Below are 20,351 nucleotides of genomic sequence, written 5' to 3'. Positions count from 1 at the left end.
GGCTGTTGATTTGGGAGTTACAGGATCATCCAATGGCCCTGAGGGGTGAGCTTCTTTTCCTCAGGCTGCGATTCTTCCACCTACGCAAAAGAGAATCACTGAGGCTGCTCACTTGGAGGCATACCAGGAGAATGAGAATGGAGTAACCTCTCTACCATAGGCAAAGCCAGGCAGGAGGGTTGTGGGGAGATGGGTGAGGGGACGGGGGCACAGGAATCAGAGAATACTAGTCTCTGTCCTCACTGAGCTTTCAATGTCATCAGGGAGGTGGAGGTAGGGCACAAAAAGAAACACAAAGCCACCCGAACTCAGATCTTAGGACAGCTTTGAGGGGGGCTCCATGCCTGGTGTTAGGAAGGAGGAACAGGCTAGATGAAGTTTGCCTCATCTTCAGGAAGGTGCTCAGCAAAGACTGAATCAGGAATCATTTTAGAAGAGTCTTCCTCCTACAAAGAACGTTTCCAATCCCCAAACTGCCCTATAAAGAGTCTCCAAATTGAGGGTTCTACTTTTCCCCTGGGGAGTGATTCTTTGCTACCTCCACCCTGCAATGGCTGTTTCCAAATTGGATTATTTCATCATTTCCTCCTATTCCTCCCCCCATTCCCCCTCTGTCTTGGTAGAGCAGTAACAGCCTCACCACCTGGCTTCTGATTAGAAAAGAGAGGCAGCGGTTTAATCACAGAGCAACAGAGAAACAAGGCCTGTCTGTGAAATTGCAGCATGTAGTCTATACATCCCTCTCCCAGGCGGGAAAGAGCTGGGGAGGCGGAAGGGTCCAGTTCAAACTCATTTCTCACCACCACCCAGCAGCAATTTCATCAGAAATCAAATGTGTCTACAGCAACTTCTTGCTTTCCATGTCATGACTCTCTGCTGAGGCAACAGACTTCCTGGAAAGGGGAGTTAGGGCAATGAGTGTCTGCTGCATTGAGGTAAGGGAGTGAGGAGACGGGGAAGGGGAGAGGGCTGTGTGCGCAGCTGGGCACACAGGGTCTGTAGCCCGCATTGCAGTATGCCTCTGCGGGGTGTGTGTGTGTGTAGGTGTGTGTGTGTGTTGTGTGTCTATGGGGCAGGCTGGTGTCTGTGGGGCGTAAAGACAAGCTGATCAGTGAGCTTGTAATTTCCCATTGCCAGGCCCTTGGAAATGCTGGCTGGGTCGCTTTCCATCCTTTATTTGTTTAGCTTTGCCTGCTTCTCAGTGGCCTCAGGAGGGTGAGGGTGGGGGTAACAGGGAGATGAGATAATGGTGGGGGCCTGGATAAGTTTGCTCAGACAGTATTGTGTGGCTAAGACTATTGAGCTACTGAAAGAGAGAAACCAAGTACAATAATACTAAAAGTAAACATGAAGGCCGGGCACAGTGGCTCATGTCTGTAATCCCAGAACTTCGAGAGGCCGAGGTGGGTGGATCACCTGAGGTCAGGAGTTCGAGACCAGCCTGGCCAACATGGCGAAACCCTGTCTCTACTAAAAATACAAAAATTAGCCGGGCATGGTGGCGTGTGCCTGTAATCCCAGCTACTAGTGGGGGTGAGGTAGGAGGATTGCTTGAACCTGGGAGGCGGAGGTTGCAGTGAGCCGAGATTGTGCCACTGCACTCCAGCCTGGGCAACAGAGCGACACTCCATCTCAAAAAAAAAAAAGTAAACATGAAGACTCCAAAACAAGGATCTGTTAGTGTTGAGAGGAGCTGAAGATGGTAAGTATGCCATCTTTCTCCAAGTCGCTGGCTAGGGAATGGGGCGAGCAGGGATTTGCTTGGAGGGGAGAGGGAGCTAGCAGACAGATTGAGGATTAAGAAGTCTGCTGCGTTTCAGGAGCTCCCCCACTGGAATAAGATGGGCTGTTGTTTGCCAGGCCTGAAAGGTTTATTTAATGATTCCAAATAGAATATCGCCAAACAGATGTAGTCTCGTTCCTCGAAAGAAAAGCTGCAGCAGGAAGCAGGGGGCGGGCTGTCCAATGGAGGCCGCAGCGCTGCTCACATTGTCCACAGATGCTGCACTCTGCTTGAAACCTTTCCCAGGCCCGTTCTCGCAGCATCTGCTTTGCTTCCTTCTGCTGCCTGCCTCTCTTCCTTTTTCCAAGACGTCTCAGGGTGCACGTCTGAATCTTGTCCTGACTGAACAGAGAGGGGCTGCCAGGGCCCGGCCAGGGCTGGGTTGAGATTCTCCTCTGGGGACGCTGGGGACTGGGAACACCTCACCCTGAAATCCTGGGAGGGTGTGGGGACCCTCATAAAGAACTTGACGTTTGTGGAGCTGGCCTTTCTCACAGGCATTCTAGGGCTTTCTTGGGGTTGCATGGATGGCTGCTCTAATGGGGGTTGGTTGGATGCAGGCTGGGAAGTGATACTTCAGGCCCTGTGTTATCTCTTGGGCATGGAAGCCTTTGAAAATCTGCTCTCTCAAACTGAGGACACCCTCGAGCAAGGGTGGACCAGCTACAGCCTGTAAGCCAATCCTGGCCGCCATCTGTTCTTGTAAATAAAATTTTATTGGAACACAGCCTGCTCATTTGTTTAAATATTGCCCTTGGCTGCTTTTGGGATATAATGGCAGAGCTGAGTCCTTGCAACTCCATGAAGCCTGCAAAGCTTAAAATATTTACCACAGCGCCCTTTACAGCCAAAGTTTGCCAACTTCTAATCTAGAAAATTCTGGCTGAGCGATGCTTTGCTCAACACCCCTTTCCGTCAGTTGCAAAAGGCCCCTGTCCTGAGCCATCAAGGATTTCCACAACTCCTTGACCCCAACACAACCTTCCAAGAGGGGAGGGAAAAAACTTCTATTTGTTTGTAATGTGTTTAATGGGAAGCGCCTCTACCCAAGGCTTGGAGCTCTGTCTATAGTGCTCTTTGTAAAACTGTGAGCCCCAGAAGCTGGGCAGGACTCCTGGCCTGGTAGAGGGTTGACTCTTTTATCCAAATTGGCCTGCCTCTGGAGAGCAGCAGTTGTCCCTCGCTTCCCAGGGAATGACCAGCAGTCGGAGGAGACAAGGGTGAGTGGAGTTGCCCCTCAACTCCTTGGAACGAGGCCTGGCTTCTATGCAGATGTCCCGTCAGTGAGGAGGTGTGGATGCTGTGCCAATTACCCTTTCCAAAGATGGCCTCCACAATATCTCTGTCCCACTCGTTATTTCTCCCCCCCTTGAACATGGGCTGACATTCTACGTGTCTATAGGATGTAGGGGAAGTGATGCTGCGGGACTTCTTAATGCCAAAAAGACTTGCAACTTCTGGGCCCAAGCGCAGTAGCTCACGCCTGTAATCCCAACAACTTGGGAGGCCGAGGCAGGTGGATCACCTGAGGTCAGGTGTTCAAGGCCAGCCTGGTCAATGTGGCGAAAACCTGTCTCTACTAAAAATACAAAAATTAGCTGGGCATGATGGCGCATACCTGTAATCCCAGCTACTCAGGAGGCTGAGGCAGGAGAATCGCTTGAACCCGGGAGGTGGAGGTTGCAGTGAGCCGAGATTATGCCCTGCACTCCAGCCTGGGTGAGACTCCGTCTCAAAAAAAAAAAAAGACTTGCAACTTCCATCTGGTCTCTTGGAGCACTCACTCTTGGGACACTCCCTCTCAAAATCCAGACCCAGCCACCATGCTCTGAGCCACCTGAGCCACAGGAGAAGCCAGATGCAGGTGCTGTTGTTGACCAGCCAGCTCAGCTCGCAGCCAGCAGTCGGCACCCACTGCCCCCAGGGGAGTGTGCAGCCCTCTTGGGTGTCAGTTGAGCTGGGCTTTCAGATGATGACTCCAGTCCCAGACACCGTCTGCTATAACTACATGAAACAGCCCACATGAGAACTGCCCAGCTGAATCCAGTCAACCCACAGAACCACAAGAAGTAAGATAAATGGCTGTTTCAAGACTTAAACTTTGGGATGGTCTGTTATACTGGAAAGGTCATGAGAACAAGGCAATGGCAGCGTGGGCTGTGAGGGGAATAGGGGATGAGGGTGGCCATCTGGTTAGTCCCAGGTTGGGGTTCCATTGCTTTGGTCTGGAAAGCTTCCTCTAGTAGTAGAAGATTTGGACTTTTCCCTTCTGTGCCTTGGTATCTCCTTTTTAGAGGAGAATCACCACAAACTCCCTACCTACAAAATATAAATCAAGAAGAGATTTTTTTTTTTTTTTTTTTGAGACGGAGTCTTGCTCTGTCACCCAGGCTGGAGTGCAGTGGCCAATCTCGGCTCACTGCAATCTCCACTTCCTGGGTTCATGCCATTCTCCTGCCTCAGCCTCCCGAGTAGCTGGGACTACAGGCGCCCACCACCATGCCTGGCTAATTTTTTGTATTTTTTTAGTAGAGATGGGGTTTCACCATGTTAGCCAGGATGGTCTCGATCTCCTGACCTTGTGATCCGCCTGCCTTGGCCTCCCAAAGTTCTGAGATTACAGGCGTGAGACACCACGCCCAGCTGGATTTTTTTTTTGTTTTTTTTTTTTGAGCCTACAACATGCCAGCTGCTGAGCTCACAGGACCCTCACAACTACTCTTTGAAGTAGACATTATTGTTCACATTAAAGATAAGGAAACAGAGGCTTGGAAAAGTCAGACGACTGGCTCGAACTCATCCAACAAGCAAGTGGCAACGTCAGGATGCAAACTCGGATCTACTGTTGCATGTTTGAATATTAATTGAAACTGACAATTTCTATTGCTACTGGAAAAACATCCTACAAAATAAATGTGATAAATAATACTTACATAGTACTTCAATGTTTTAGCTGTTGTTTTTAAGTCTTAAGTGCGTAAAATATTGTTATTCATATGCTCACAACAACCCTATGAGGTAGGTATTATCAGTGTCTCCATTGTATAGATGAGGAAACTGATACACAGAGAGCTTAAGAATCTTGGCTGGGTAGGCCAGGCGGGGTGGCTCATGCCTATAATTCCAGCACTTTGGGAGGCCAAGGCAGGCAGATCACCTTAGGTCAGGAGTTCAAGACCAGCCTGGCTAACATGGTGAAACTCCATCTCTACCAGAAATACAAAAATTAGTCAGGCGTGGTGGTGCACGCCTGTAGTCCCACCTACTCGGGAGGCTGAGGCAGGAGAATCACTTGAACCCAGGCGGTGAAGGTTGCAGTGAGTCGAGATCATACCACTTTACTCCAGCCTGGGTGACAGAGCAGGACTCCATCTCAAAAAAAAAAAAAAAAAAAAAAAAAGAAAAGAAACTTGCCCGAGTTTACACAGCTAGTAAATGGTTGCATTAGTCAGGATAGACTAGCCTATGTTACAATAACAACCCTCTCAAATCCTAATGGCTTAAAACAACAGAGGTTTAATTTACACTCATTAGCTGTTCAAGGCAGGAGGCTCTATTCTGCAATCCATACAGTCACTCAGGATCCAGGCTGGTGGAGACCCTGCCATATTGTAGCCTCACCATTTAAAACATGAAGAAGACAGAAACTGAGGAGTCACGTGGGTTTTGTTCCGTTGCCTCAGGCTGGGAGTGACACATCACTTCACCTCACTCACAGCTCACTGCCCACAACTAGTCACTTGTGGCTGTGTGAGTTAAGCTTCTGTGTGTGAAGGAAGGAAAAGAGAATGGGATAAAGGTGAACATCAGCAGGCTCTACCACAGTAGTTTGAACGGAGACTTGAGCCTAGGTCATGTGGCTTCAGAATCCCTGCTCTTAATCACACTAAACTGCCTCTGTAAGTCATCCTTTCCTTCATCCAGTGCCTAAGAACATGCAGTCCAATGCCCTCATCCTTCAGAAGAACTTGAGTAAACTCAGAGAAATTGAGTAGAGTGCCGCAGCATGCCCAAGGCCACACACCCTGAGGTTGGCAGTAGGTCCTGAATTAGAGTTGTCGTTTCTTGGCTCCCCTGGAAGTAGTGGAAAGGTAAGGTTTTGGCATACTAGTTGGATGACCATGGGCAGGTCACTTAAATTATCTAAGCATCATTTGACACTTGTAAGAATTAAATGAAATAGCACCTGTAAAAGTGTCTGCACGGACTTATTGCTGTTAGTTTTGTTCCTTTCTTCCTGTTGTCACTGTACTTCCCTGCCTGTTACCTAGGCCATGCAGACGAGCCAGGCCTTCGACTTACACTGCGGATAAGATTCCAAATCTCCATGGCTGGTTTCCATACTTTCTTCCAGGCTTCTGAGGACGCTGTGCCCTGGTTTCTTCTATTTCTTTTCTGTTACTTTTCTGTTACTCTTGAGCACACTTGCTGGAAGCAATATACATCCAGTTCTCCCTCTCTTGCCTCATTACACTTTGGGGAACAACTCCAATCCCTTCCAACCAAGTAGTCCCTTTGAATTTCTCCTTCCTCTGCAAACATCTTCCCAGCTTTACAGAGGGAGAGACGTGGTGCTTTCCTGACCTCACACTGAGGAACTCTAAACATGATACCCTACTCCTGCACCATGCCAAAAGACATAGGCGCCTCCCACGTGCCTAATGCAATCATAATGGCAGGACTATCTTTGGCTGAGGGTTACATACCAGGCAGTGGGTTAAGGATTTCATCTTGTTTTATTTACTCTTATTTAAAATTTTTGTTATTTTTTAAAATTAGAGACAGGGTCCCACTCTGTTACCCAGGATGGAGTGCAGTGCTGCGATCCTAGCTCACTGTAACCTTGAATCCCCGGGCTCCAGCATCCTCCTACCTCAGCCTCCTGAGTGGCTAGGACTACAGGCACCCCCTACCATCCCTGGAACATTTTTTAATTTTGATTTTTTGTAGAGATGGGGTCTTGCTGTGTTGCCCAGGCTGATCTTGAACTCCTGGTCTCAAGCAATTCTGCCTTGGCCTCCCGGAGTGTTGAGATTATTGGCATGAGCCGCTGTGCCCAGCCTACTTTACTCTGTTTTGTTGTTGTTGTTGTTGTTGTTGTTGTTGTTGTTTTGAGATGGAGTTTCACTCTTATTTACCAGGCTGGAGTGTAGTGGCACGATCTTGGCTCACTGTAACCTCTGCCTCCAGGGTTCAAGTGATTGTCCTACCTCGGCCTCCCCAGTAGCTGGGATTACAGGCATGCACCACCACTCCCGGCTAATTTTGTATTTTTAGTAGAGACGGGGTTTTACCATGTTGGTCAGGCTGGTCTTGAACTCATGACCTCAAGTGATCCACCTGCCTCAGCCTCCCAAAGTGCTGGGATTACAGGCATGAACCACACAGTGCCCAGCCTAATTTACTCTTTGCAATGAGTCTCTGAAACAGGTACTATTATCATCCCCTTATTACAGATGAGGAAACTGAGGCGAGAGAGGTTAAAAAACTGGCCCCAAATTACATAGCCAGTAAGCAGAGGAGGTGGACATGAATCCAAGCAGCTTGGTCCCAAGGCCCTTTTTTGCTTAACTCCTACCTGCCTCCAGGGCCCACATTCTGATTCTGATTCTTTTCTTTTGTGTCCTTTCCATTTGGACACTGTGGAGTCATCCAACCTGATCAGCAACTTCCAGATGGCACAGCTATACAAAGCCTAATCTATCATCTGGGAGGAGGCGCTTGGTTAAGATTTTCTGAAGACAAAGATGATGACAGCAATTGATCGAGTTGTTGACCTGGCACTTGATGCTTGTTCAGAAAGTCACCACAGGGCATGCAGCCCCAGCCTTAGTTTCACCACAGCACATTTTTCCATTCTTCATCTTTTCCATAATGATGTTCCCCAGATTTCCATCAGGGAGTTTCTTACCAAGGAGCTGGGTCAGAAAAGGCAGAGGTCCTCACCCCTGTTCATTCTGTTTCAGGGTTCACCAAGGAGGAGGCTGTGCTGCTCTTTGGCAAATCCCAGGGGGAATGTATAAAAACTAGAGGACATTTCCTCCGCTCAAACAATGCTCTTATCCTTTTGTGCTTCTTCCCTTCCTCTTGAAACAACAACTAAAACTCAAACTCAAAACTCCCCCATGAAAAAAAAAGTATATGAGCCATCCATGGTGGCATGTGCCTGTAATCCTAGCTACTTGGGAGGCTGAAGCAGGGGGATCACTTGAGCCTAGGAGGTTGAGGCTACAAAGTGCTATGACTGTGCCTGTGAATAACCACTGCACTCCAGCCAGGGTGACACATAGTGACCCCATCTTTAAAAAAAAACTCTGATGGCCGGACGTGGTGGCTCATACCTGTAATCATACTTAGACCTGGAATTTCTGGGTCATAGGGTACACATGTGTTCAGCTTTAGTAGACAGAGCTAAAAAGTTTTGCCAAGTAAATGTATGAACGTATACTCCTATCGGAAGTACATGGAGGTTCCACTTGCTTCCTATCCTTGCCAACAATTGGCACTTTCCATCTTTTCTCAATTTACCAGTTCTGGTTGAACACCTTCTTTATTCACAGTGGGCTATTCACAGTGGGGTTAATAGATGTATGATAAAATAGGAGGAATTTTTAAAATATTATTTCAACTTTTATTTTAGATTCAAGGGGTGCATGTGCAGGTTTATTATATGGGCTTGTGGTGTGATGCTGAGGTTTGAGGTATGAATGATCCCATCACCCAGGTAGTGAGCCTAGTAGCCAACAGTTAGTTTTTCAACCCTTGCCCCCTCTGTCCCACTCCATCTAGTAGCCCTCATTGTCTGTTGTTGCCATCTTTACGTCTATGATTACCCAGTGTTTAGCTCCCACTTATAAGTGAGAACGTGTGGTATTTTGTTTTCTGTTCTTGTGTTAATTCGCTTGGGATAATGGCCTCCAGCCGCATCCATGTTGCTACAAAGGACATGATTTCATCCTTTTTTATGGCTGCGTAGTATTCCATGGTGTATATATACCACATTTTATTTATTCAGTCCACCATTGATGGGCACCTAGATTGACTCCATGTCTTTGCTATGGTGAATAGAGCTGCAGTGAACATATGAGTACATGTGTCTTTTTGGTAAGATAATTTATTTTCTTTCCTTTTTATTTTATTTTATTTTATTTTTTTGAGAGTCTCACTCTGTCACCCAGGCTGGAGTGCAGTGGCCTGATATCAGCTCACAGCAACCTCCATCTCTCGGGTTCAAGTGATTTTCCTGCCTCAGCCTCCCGAGTAGCTGGGATTACAGGCATGTGCTACCATGTCCAGCTAATTTTTGTATTTTTAGTAGAGACAGGGTTTCACCATGTTGGCCAGTGTGGTCTCGAACACCTGACCTCAAGTGATCCGTCTGCCTCAGCCTCCCAAAGCACTGGGATTACAGGCGTGAGCCACCACGCCTGGCTATTTTCTTTTAGCTATATACAGAGTAATGTGATAGTTCTGAGTACCTTGAGAAATCTCCAAACTGCTTTCTACAGTAGCTGAACTAATTTACATTCCCACCAACAGTGTATAAGCGTTCCCTTTCCTTTGCAGCCTTGCCAACATCTGTTGTTTTTTGACTTTTTAATAATAGCTATTCTGACTAGTGTGAGATGGTATCTCATTGTGGTTTTGATTTGCATTTCTCTGATGATTAGTGTTGTTAAGCATTTTTTCATATGTTTATTTGCTGCTTGTCTGTCTTCTTTTGAGAAGTGGCTTTGCCCACTTTTTAATGGGGTTATTTGCTTTTTTGCTTGTTGAATTGTTTCTGGATATTAAACTTTTATCAGATGCATAGTTTGCAAATATTTTCTCCCATTCTGTAGGTTGTCTGTTACTCTGCTGATAGATTATTTTGCTGTGCACAAACTTTTTAGTTTAATTAGGTCCCACTTGTCAATTTTTGTTTTTGTTGCTATTGCTTTTGAGGCCTTAGTCATAAATTCTTCCCCAAGGCTGATGTCCAGAATGGTGTTTCCTAGGTTTTCTTCTGGAATTCTTATAGTTTGAGGTCTTACACTTAAATCTTTAATCCATCCTGAGTTCAATTTTGTATATGGTGAGAGGTAGGGGTCCAGTTTCATTCTTCTGCATATGGCTAGCTAGCTATCCCAGCGCTATTTATTGACTAGGTACTTTCCCCATTGCTTATTTTCTCAACTTTGTAACATTATGGCTGGGTTCTCTTTTCTGTTCCATTGGTCTATGTGTCTGTTTTTGTACCAGTGTCATGCTGTTTTGGTTCCTGTAGCCTTATAATATAGTTTGAGGTCAGGTAATGTGATGCCTCTGACTCTGTTCTTTTTGCTTAGGATTGCTTGGTCTATTTGCACGCTTTTTTGGTTCCATATGAAAAATACAACAATTAGCCGGGCATGGTGGCAGACACTTGTAATCCTAGCTACTCTGGAGGCTCAGGCAGGAGAATCGCTTGAGCCTGGGAGGTGGAGGTTGCAGTGAGCTGAGATCACACCATTGCACTACGGCCTGGGCAACAGAGTGAGACTCTGTCTCCAAAAACAAGAAAAAATAAAAATAAAACTGTTTATTGTAAGTTTTCATTTATGTGGAAACTCATCCATGCCAGTAGAAGTCAGGACAATGTTTACCCTTGCAGGGCATGGGGATAATAACCAGCAGGGGCATGAAAGGTTTTCCATATGCTGTTAACGTTCTTTCCTTTATTATTTATTTATTTACACAGCATCTCACTCTGTCATCCAGGCTGGAGTGCAGTGGCATAATTACAGCTCACTGCAGCCTCGACCTCCTGGGCTCAAATTATTTTCCCACCTCAGCCCCCTGAGTAGCTGCGACTACAGGCATGCATGACACCTGGCTTATTTTTATTTTTATTTTTTATTTTTTGTAGAGACGGGGTTTCACATATTGCCTAGGCTGGTCTTGAACTCCTGGGCTCAAGTGATCTTCCTGCATCAGCCACCCAAAGTGTTGAGATTACAGGCATGAGCCACTGTGCCTGGCCAATGTTCTTCTTGATCTGGGAGCTGGTTATATGGTGTGGTCAATTTGTGGATATTTCTCTAGTTTATCTACTTTTTTGCATGTATATGTCAATAAAATATTTTTAAAAAACATTCCTCTCCTGATGACTTAGTGGAGAAAATCTCAGCTGGGGTCTGACTTGACCTGAATGCTTCTTCTAAATTGTCTCATCCTTCTTAACTTGGGAAGAGTGTGCCAGCTTCAGAAGCTTCAGCAGGCAACAATATCCAGCTCGAATCAAATAACATTGTTTTGTTTTCATTGTGTTTTATGGTTACCATCTATAGATGGTCATCAATACTACATTTCCATTTATGGTAGTGATATAAAATTTCTTTTAAAAATGATCATAAGCAAAAAAAAAAAAGAGTGAATTGCCTTACTTTAAAAAAATTATGTAAATAATAGTACAGGTGGTACCTAGTTACGGTAAACCATGTAAGGGTAGGGTTTATAAAATGCGATTGAGATGGAAAAAGGTAGGGATTAAGGGAAAGGGAGAAAACCAGTCTTAGCCTGTCCCCATCTCTCAACCAATCCTCACTGCTGGGCACAGACAGGCTCTCAAGCCTGAGGACATACCTTTGCAGAGGACTCATGAGAAATCTAAAGTGAAGAATGCTCCAGAAACAATGCGATGGGCAAAGCAAGAGACAAGGAGTGGAGAATCTGGATTCACTCATCAAATATTCTTTGAGTATCTCTGTGCAGGCACTGTTCTAGCCCTGGGCCTACAGTAATAAGCAAAATGGTTAAGTCGTAGGCCAGCCAGTAACCAGCTCTGGGTTCTGGGCTGAGTCCCCCTACTTCTCTAGGCTTCAGTGGATTGAGGATGCTCTGTGATTCAAGCCTCTGTAGCAGCTGGCCTTTGGGGAGTGGGATTTTGAGTGAGGCTCAGGAGACGTTAGGAAAAGCCTTAAAAAGATGGGATTATTTTGTTACGTGTTTGCGTGTATTTAGGGTGGGGAAGGGTAAAACTGGCCATTAACCTGGGAACTAGGAGAAAAGAATTGGGTGTGGCCTCCAGGCTCATTAGAAAGTGAAATATCATTGAGTACTTTGCATTTGTCAAGTCAGCATCACTTTGCCTGCTCATCTCCACTGCTCTTGGCTAAAAGATCAAGAACTTTAAAAGGAGGTGGAAAGAGAATGAATCCCAAAAGGTAAGTGAGTAGCTGCATGTGAATGAATGAATGAATGCCACTCTTAGCCTCTTAATAGACTCATCACAGCCTTTCATTCCCAGCTCCTGGGCATTGCAATTAAGACAGAAAGAGAATGAGGGGCCCTGCCAGGAATATTTTGAGAGATTGTACTTTTCATTCACTCAACAAATATTTATTGAGTGCCTACCTAGTGCCAGGCAGTATTTAGACCTGTGGGCTGTCCAATTTGATAGCTACCTAGCCACACATGGCTATCAAGCATTTGAATTTTGGCTACTTCAAACCGAAATGTGCTGTATAGCATACACATCAGAACTTGAGGATTTAGTATAAGAAAAGGAATGTTAACTCTCTCACTAATTTTAGTGTTGATTACCCATTGAAATGATAGCATTTTGGATATATCGCCAAATTAAGAATATTATTAAAATAAATATCATCTATTTCTTTTTACTATATTTTAATATGGCTACCAGAAATTTACAGTTGCACATGTGCTCACGTTTGCGGTTTGCAGTAGATTTCTATTGGACAGCGTTGTGCTAGACCCTGTCCCTACTCTGTAGGAGCTCAGTGGGTGGGACCAACAGAAACATGTTACAAAGCAGGCAGGAGACACCAGGGAGAATGAAGGTGGAATGACCATGATCCTTCCTGTGTCTTTCTTATTTTTATTTTTTTCAGATTGGCACTGTACATAGTGCTTTTTACTTCTTTTTTTTTTTTTTTTTTTTTTCAGATCGGCACTCTACATAGTGCTAATGATTTCCAGAAGTCCAGCTCTGTGCGTCTCTTCCTCTGCTCAAACATGGATGCTGTATCCTTACTGCCCAGCATATTAAGCCAAAGCTCCACAGTCAACTGGATTTCCTGCCTCCCCCGCTGCTCTCTGCAAGCATCCTGCACTCTGGCTGAAGTGGACTTTCTGATCCCCAAACTCATTTTCCCATTTCTGTGTGTGTGTGTGTGTGTGTGTGTGTGTGTGTTTTGAGACTGATTCACACTCTGTCACCCAGGCTAGAGTGCAGTGGTGCGATCTTGGCTCACTGCAACTTCCACCTCCTGGGTTCAAGCGATTCTCCTGCCTCAGCCTCCCAAGTTGCTGGGACTACAGGCGTGCATCACCGTGCCCGGCTATTTTTTGTATTTTTAGTAGAGATAGGAGTTCACCATGTTGGCCACAGTTGGCCAGGCTGGTCTTGAACTCCTGATCTCAGGTGATCCACCCGCCTCGGCCTCCCAAAGTGCTGGAATTACAGGTGTGAGCCACCGTGCCCGGCCGCATTTCTGTGTTTTTGCTTCAGGTGGTCGCTCTGCCTGTGCCCTTGCTAACCGTCCATTTCCTCTGATAGAATTACAAAATTACAAGCTTCAATTTCAGTTCCGACTCACCCAGGAAACTCCCCTTTCCTCAACCACACCACATCACCTCTCTACCAAAATATTTCTTTTCTTCAAAGCCTCTGATAAACATTTATTTATTTATTTTTTATCTTACCAAAGTCTTTCCCCGTAACTCTTCCCAGCTTAGGGTCTTAAGACCAGGAACTTGCCTTCCTGGAGGCATCTAGGTCACCTTCAGAGCCAGGTGGCCATTGGGTTAACTAGCTGTTGAACTGAATCAAACAGGCTCTGAGCCTTAAAGTTAGAAAGAGCCAGAGTGGAGGGGTCTGGTTGGGGGAGAGGGGCGCTGAGGTATAGGGAGATTAAACCTGCGGTGGAGGCAGCTTAATGGTCCATCTCTCACCCAGGGAATCTCTGTGACAGGGGTCTTTGTTAGGGTCACACCCCAGGAGATGGCTGATGATTATGGCTGAGTCCAGCCTGGAATGATGGGGGTTGGGGGCAGCTTGGGTAGATGACTCAGTAAATCAAACAGAACAATGAAAGGAGGTCATGCTTGTCCATCTGCATTACTGAAGACAGCCATAAATGGCCTTACCCCAGAGCGGGTCTGTCACACCTGGAGAGCTGATCTGACCTCTCCAAGACCCCTGCAACTGGGTGTTCTGGGATCTGTCCTGCAACAAGTGCCTCGAGATTTGTAGGTGGGGGCCCAGAGTGCTAAGGGATTATTTTAGCGGGCGGAGAAGGGAGGGGGTCTAGGGCAGAGGAAGGGGGCGGTTTTGCGGAGCATTGCACTTAGGGTTCTCATAGGTTGTAGTCACGAGCTCCCAGGTTTGGAAAACTGCAATAGTCACTAAGACCATTCGGGGCTGTTTGGGTCTCGCCTGGTCTAGACGGGTCAGAAACTCGCAGGACCCACCCAACAAGAAGTCATTGTTCCAAGCCACGTGTCAGCGGCGGGTGATACCCCAGGATGGAAGGAGTTAGTGTGAGCCGACTGAAATCTACTTGAAGGTCAAAACGGTGCCTTATGTCCTTTGTGTTCCCCAGCGGTTAGCCCAGTGCCGGCCACATGGGAAGCGCGCAAACGAAGTCCTCGCGAACTGAACTGAGAGCAGACAAAAGCACGCGCTCTTCTCCACCGCCACGCCGGTCCTACCCAAACCCGCGAGTTATCTGTATTCTCCTCCAGTAGTCAGATTCAGGGCCAGAAGAGTGCGGAGGGACGTGGCCCGGGAAGAGCAGGGGACCCCCAGAGCCCGTGGCCAACGCAAGGGTGGGCGAGCAGGCGTGCGCGCACGCCCTTGCCGGCGCGAGGGAGTGTCGGGGGGAAGGGAGTGGTCTCCAAAAGGGGGAGGGGAGAAGGCAGGGGGCGGGGAGAAGCCGGCCCTTTAGGACCCGGCTGCGGCGGCGAGGGAGGAGGAAGAAGCGGAGGAGGCGGCTCCCGCGCTCGCAGGGCCGTGCCACCTGCCTGCCCGCCCGCTCGCTCGCCCGCCGCGCCGCGCTGCCGACCGCCAGCATGCTGCCGAGAGTGGGCTGCCCCGCGCTGCCGCTGCCGCCGCCGCCGCTGCTGCCACTGCTGCTGCTGCTGCTGGGCGCGAGTGGCGGCGGCGGCGGGGCGCGCGCGGAGGTGCTGTTCCGCTGCCCGCCCTGCACACCCGAGCGCCTGGCCGCCTGCGGGCCCCCGCCGGTCGCGCCGCCCGCCGCGGTGGCCGCGGTGTCCGGAGGCGCCCGCATGCCATGCGCCGAGCTCGTCCGGGAGCCGGGCTGCGGCTGCTGCTCGGTGTGCGCCCGGCTGGAGGGCGAGGCGTGCGGCGTCTACACCCCGCGCTGCGGCCAGGGGCTGCGCTGCTATCCCCACCCGGGCTCCGAGCTGCCCCTGCAGGCGCTGGTCATGGGCGAGGGCACTTGTGAGAAGCGCCGGGACGCCGAGTATGGCGCCAGCCCGGAGCAGGTTGCAGGTAACGCGGTCTGGAACAAGTAGTTGGGAGAAACTTGGAGGGCAGCGGGGAAGCCCGATGGGCGGCTGGATCTCACGGACTGTTTTGGGGGCGGCAGAGCGGAGACCTTGGACCAGATCAAGGGGGACTGTTGCGAGCGGGACGCGGAAGTCAGGCCTGGGGAGGGGAACTGGAGTTAGAGCAAGTGGAAGAGCCCTGGGCGACTCATTTGGTGGGGATGAATGGGGAGAGGAAAGGCATCCCTGCTGCCATAGTCTTACCAGCGTGGAACGGACCCAGACTTCTATTCTGGAGGAGGGATTTGCTGGGAAGGGGGCCGGTGGTCAGATCCATGGGAGTAGGAACTCGAACCTTATTTGGGGCACTGCTTGAGGACCCAGGGGTCCTGGTGGGATCGCTGCTGGGAGGCGGAGGCTGCGGGGTGCCAGTGACACCAGGAACCTTGGAAGAGGAAAGGTAGCTAGGAGGAGGAGGAGGAGGAGGAGGAGGAGGAGGCACCGGCGTCCCAAGGGACCCTTCCTTCTACTGGGGTTGTGAGTTGGAAAGAAAGGACTTGGTACTTTGTAGGATGAGTCGCTTAGGAGAAAAATGAAAACGAACACTACCATTTCTCCATAGGGAACGAGCGGGGATCTTGCTACCACGTTGAATGGAAAAATAAAAGGGAGGCATTTGGTAGGCGAGGGGTCTCCTAGCAGCTGAATCAATGTAACTTAAGCCCGATCGCCGGCTGCATTCCCTGGACGGGGGCAGCCAGGCTGTGCAGTTTCGCATCTGGGCCCCAGATCGAAAGGCAGGAGAGATGCGTTGCCACCCCCCCACCCCCGCCCCTATCCTAAATTGAGGGACCCCTTCCTGTAGGATAGAATGGGGACCCGATATTCTTTGTTCAGGGGCCCTCATCCCTCCCAAAAACTTATTTGAGGGTCACAACCAGGCTCTAAGGAGGTTACTTTTTTTTTTTTTTTTTTTTAAATTACGAAAGCCTCCTGCCCCAGTGGTCGGGAGGAAGCTGTAATTATTTTCTTTCCTCTTGGAGACAGTGGTGAAATGTGTCCACTGCCTGCTGCTGTTGTTGAAAAAGCAAGTGGGTCTAAGTTTCTCAAACTTAAAAAGAAAAAGTGAAAAGAAGAATGCTTGCTTTTTAGCTTCTGAGGTCTTCGTAAGCCCCCCACCCCATGCACCAACCCGCCTCCCTTCTCCTGGTCTGCTATTGTTTTTTTCCCTCTTCTCCTTGAGAATGGAATTAGGGGTCAGAGTTGAAATCTTTCTTCTGTTTCTCTAGCACATTTTGCTCTGGAGTACAGAGCAAGTTAGGGCTTCCTCTGAGTGGAGCCTCTCAATCCCTTTCTTCTCCCTCGGCTCGCTTCCTTCCCTAGCCTGCCTGGAAGTTAACCCTTCCCTCCTGCTTCTCTTAGAAAGTAACAATAAAAGGAAAAAGCCCCCATGAAATCCTTTCACTGCGGGGTGCTTGTCCCCCAGTCATGCGTTCCTCCTCATCCCTCGTGGTCCACCGGGGAGGTGCTGTGCAGTTTCTGAGCTGAACTCCGACAAACTAAACATCTTCCTCAGCAGGGTGAACTTTTTGAAAGGCCTCTAAGTTCATAGGATGGTTTGGCTGCTGACTGTTTTAATAAAGTGTGTGATGCCTTTCCTTCTTTAACGTTTTACTTTTTTTTTTTTTTCTACTCTTCGTTCGTCTCACTCTAAGCCTGAAAACCAATTCTACTTCCCAAATCCCTGAAGCCGGTTAGGGTCTTTAGCCAGGAACAGATGCGGCAGATTTTCTCCCATTCACTTTTCCCTGGAGCCTGAAGGGGGTGGGGGGGAGTTGTTAGGGGAGGCCAGGGACAATGGGGTGAGTTCATGGGAAGAATGTCACTCTGGATTTTCTGCCTGGTTATGGGACTCCCTTCCGCCAGCTTGCCCCAGCTGCCTTCTCCTCCCCAGTGCCCAGACGCCTTCCGCATTTTTGTGCACCAGCCTGGGAAGAGGGGATGTTAAGCAGGGGTGGAAGGTGGGGGGTGGGGCTGGAAGCTGAGTGGGTGCACTCAAAAGAAGTGACCAATGTCAGGGGTGCCTGAGAAAGAGTCGGGCTGGGGGAGGGGAGCACTTTGGGAAGGAGCCTGAGCTTGCAAGGGTGCAGGAGAAAAAGGGGTCAAGGTTGGAGGCTTTTGTGCGGGAGAGGGTCTTAGGCTGGGGCAGAGACTGGAGTCACTGGATGGAGAGTGCTGGTCCGCGTTGGGTGGGGCCTGGCCCAGCGGAGATCTTAGCACTGAATCCTCTGCCTCCCACTCCATCTCCCGTCCCCTCTTCTCTCCCGTCCGAAGAATGAGCACCCCCCTCCAGCCTGCATTCCTCTTTGAGCAGGTTGCTTTTGAGAATTTTAAACATACCCTCTTATTTCGAGGCAGCGAACCTCAGCAGTTCCGGCTTTGCTGTTAGCTCTTTTGTCTTTGTTCCCAGGACTCAGGGGCTGTGTTGCTGCTGGCTTCCTGGGGATGGCAAGGATGCAGGGGTGGGGGTGGGCACATCAGTGGGTGGAAGGAGTGGGTGGTGGTGATCCTGTATCCCACGGGGACGATGGGCTGGGGCTTGTTGGTTCAAAGAAACTGAGAAGTCAGACTTGGGGGAAGGGGTGGGTAGGCCTAGAAGAAAAACCGAAAGGAGACCCTGAGATCTGCTTGAAGTTGGGACTCTGAAAGCGTGTGTATATGTTTGGTGATGGAGTGGACAGAAGTGCCTAGAAATGTCAGGGTCGAGGAGGGAGCAGGGTTGGGCCAGTCCAGGCCCTTTCAGAATTAAGGCTGGGCTAGACCGGTTCCTTCAGTATCTCCCCAGCCTCCTTCCCTACCGTGTACAATGCAGGGGATTATACTGAGGGGCGGGGCCGCCCGAGTGGCCGTCTGGCCCACTGCACGTATAAAGGTGCTATAGAAATGTGTAGTCATTCAAAGTCCCAGGGCGGGCAGACAGGCAGGCGGGCAGGCGGGTGGGTGGGCCTGGGGAGGCTCTGCATCTGCAGTTGCCGGGGTAGAATAAAGGGGGGAAGAGGCGAGCACTGATTTACAGTGGTTCAGTGCAGCTTCAAAAAAAAAAAGGGGGAAAAAGCAATGGGACTTCTGGCTCAGAGTACTGCTTTGCATCTCGTCTTGCATAAATTTGCATACTGAGTTCAAAGTCCGTAAAATAGACTAGGGAAATGAGTGGGATCTACTGTCACTGATTGTTAACACCACTACCTTCCACCTCCCCTCCCCCCATCTGGACAGAACTCCCAGCAGTAGTTGTGCTAAGCAGCGCTGCCTGAGTCACCAGTCACCACTGCTCATGAAAGAAGGAGATGGGGAAGCGCCTGTCTAGGAGACCAAGCTGGGTGTGGCAGGGCCTTGGAGGCAGGGCCTCTCTGAAGGGTGTGGCCCGACAGATTCTGGACCAGTGAGGCAAGTGGCGTTCTTTCTGACGCCTGGGGTTGCCATTTCCCATGGTGGGCTGCAGTTTGAGGAAGCTGCAGAATCCGGGTCTTCTTTGTTTGAAATTTCCCTACTCAGCTTCCACATATGTCCAAAACATTTACTGTGATAAGTCCCTTTGTGTGGTGGTAATGACCCACTTCTTTAGACAAGATATTTGAGGAAGGTTTGAGAACAGAAAAATTCTATGTAACAATGTTAAGAAATCTGAGAAAAATGGGGCACCGGAATCTCTGGGTTAGAATAGGTGGTAGAGCCTGGAAGGAGAGAAGAACCCATCTGGTGTATTCCCGAGGGTCTGCCTACACAATGGCTCTTGGCCAAGTGGACTATTGAGTTTCCTGTCAGGCAGAGGGAAGAGGGAGGCTTAGATAGTTCTCACTGTTGGCCTACTTCAGCACTGAGCTTTAAGACTTTCAGGCAAATCATTCCTTCAGGCTCAGAGGCTGGAAATTAGTTCTATAAAAATGCCATGGGGACGGTCGCATTGGCTCATGCCTGCAATCCCAGCACTTTGGGAGGCTGAGGCAGGTGGATCTCAAGGTCAGGAGTTTGGAGACCAGCCTGGCCAATATAGTGAAATCTCTTCTCTACTACAAATACAAAAATTAGCTGGGCATGGTGGAGCATGCTTGTAGTCCCAGCTGCTTGGGAGGCTGAGGCAGTAGAATTGCTTGAACCCGGGAAGTGGAGGTTGCAGTGAGCTGGGATTGCGTCACTGCTCTCCAGCCTGGGCAACAGAGCAAAAAAATTCCGTCTCAAAAAATAAATAAATAAAATAAAAATGCCACGGGTTGGTCAGGCGCGGTGGCTCACGCCTGTGATTCCAGCACTTAGGGAGGCTGGAATTAACAGGTGGGCAGATCTGAGGTGGGCAGATCACCTGAGGTCAGGAGTTCGAGACCAGCCTGGCTAACATGGTGAAACCCCATCTCTACTAAAAATGCAAAAATTAGTTGGGCATGGTGGCACCTGCCTGTAGTCTCAGCTGCTTGGGACTCTGAGGTAGGAGAATCGCTTGAACCTGGGAGCTGGAGGTTGCAGTGAGCCGAGATGGTGCCACTCCACTCCAGCCTGGGCAACAAGAGTGAAACTCCGTCTCAAAAATAAAATAAAATAAAATAAAAATAAAAAGCCGTGGGTTACCCGAAAGTAGGAGCATATCCATTCACTCATTATCTGACCTTTGAGGGCTGACTTGGAAAGAATTGTTCTCTGGTCCAGTCATGAGGTGGCTTCCAGTTGGTTCTCAGCTGGGCTGTTCAGACCCATAGAAAATGGGAGGTACAACCGTTCAATTCCTTTTTTTTTTGAGACGGAGTCTCGCTGTGTTGCCCAGGCTGGAGTTCAGTGGCATGATCTCGGCTCACTGCAACCTCCACCTCCTAGGTTCAAGCGATTCTCCTCCCTCAGCCTCCCGAGTAGCTGGGAATTCACACATGCACCACCACACACGGCTAATATTTTTGTATTTTTAGTAAAGGCAGGGTTTCACCATGTTGGTCTCAAACTCCTGAACCTCAAGTGATCTGCCCGCCTTGGCCCCCCAAAGTGCTGGGATTACAGGCATGAGCCCCTGCACCTGGCCACAACTGTTTGA

General features: G+C 49.0%; 2 protein-coding genes across 2 annotated transcripts in view; both read left to right on the top strand.

The window, feature by feature from the left end:
* The window catches only part of RPL37A (ribosomal protein L37a), a 132,603-nt gene extending 119,776 nt beyond the window's left edge, over positions 1-12,827 (top strand). Inside the window, exon 6 of the mRNA XM_032754564.2 lies at positions 12,710-12,827. Within this exon, the coding sequence (XP_032610455.1) occupies positions 12,710-12,812 (103 nt within the window). The 3' untranslated portion in view covers positions 12,813-12,827. The remainder of the gene's footprint in view (positions 1-12,709) is intronic.
* A 1,874-nt stretch (positions 12,828-14,701) lies between these two features.
* IGFBP2 (insulin like growth factor binding protein 2) overlaps positions 14,702-20,351 on the top strand; it is a 30,390-nt gene continuing 24,740 nt past the window's right edge. Inside the window, exon 1 of the mRNA XM_032754551.2 lies at positions 14,702-15,278. Within this exon, the coding sequence (XP_032610442.1) occupies positions 14,837-15,278 (442 nt within the window). The 5' untranslated portion in view covers positions 14,702-14,836. The remainder of the gene's footprint in view (positions 15,279-20,351) is intronic.

This window comes from Hylobates moloch, unplaced genomic scaffold, assembly GCF_009828535.3.
Source record: "Hylobates moloch isolate HMO894 unplaced genomic scaffold, HMol_V3 SCAFFOLD_1, whole genome shotgun sequence".
NCBI classification, from domain to species: Eukaryota; Metazoa; Chordata; class Mammalia; order Primates; family Hylobatidae; genus Hylobates; species Hylobates moloch.
The sequence above is the reverse complement of the archived record's forward strand: the minus strand, read 5'-3'. Positions and strand labels throughout refer to the sequence as shown.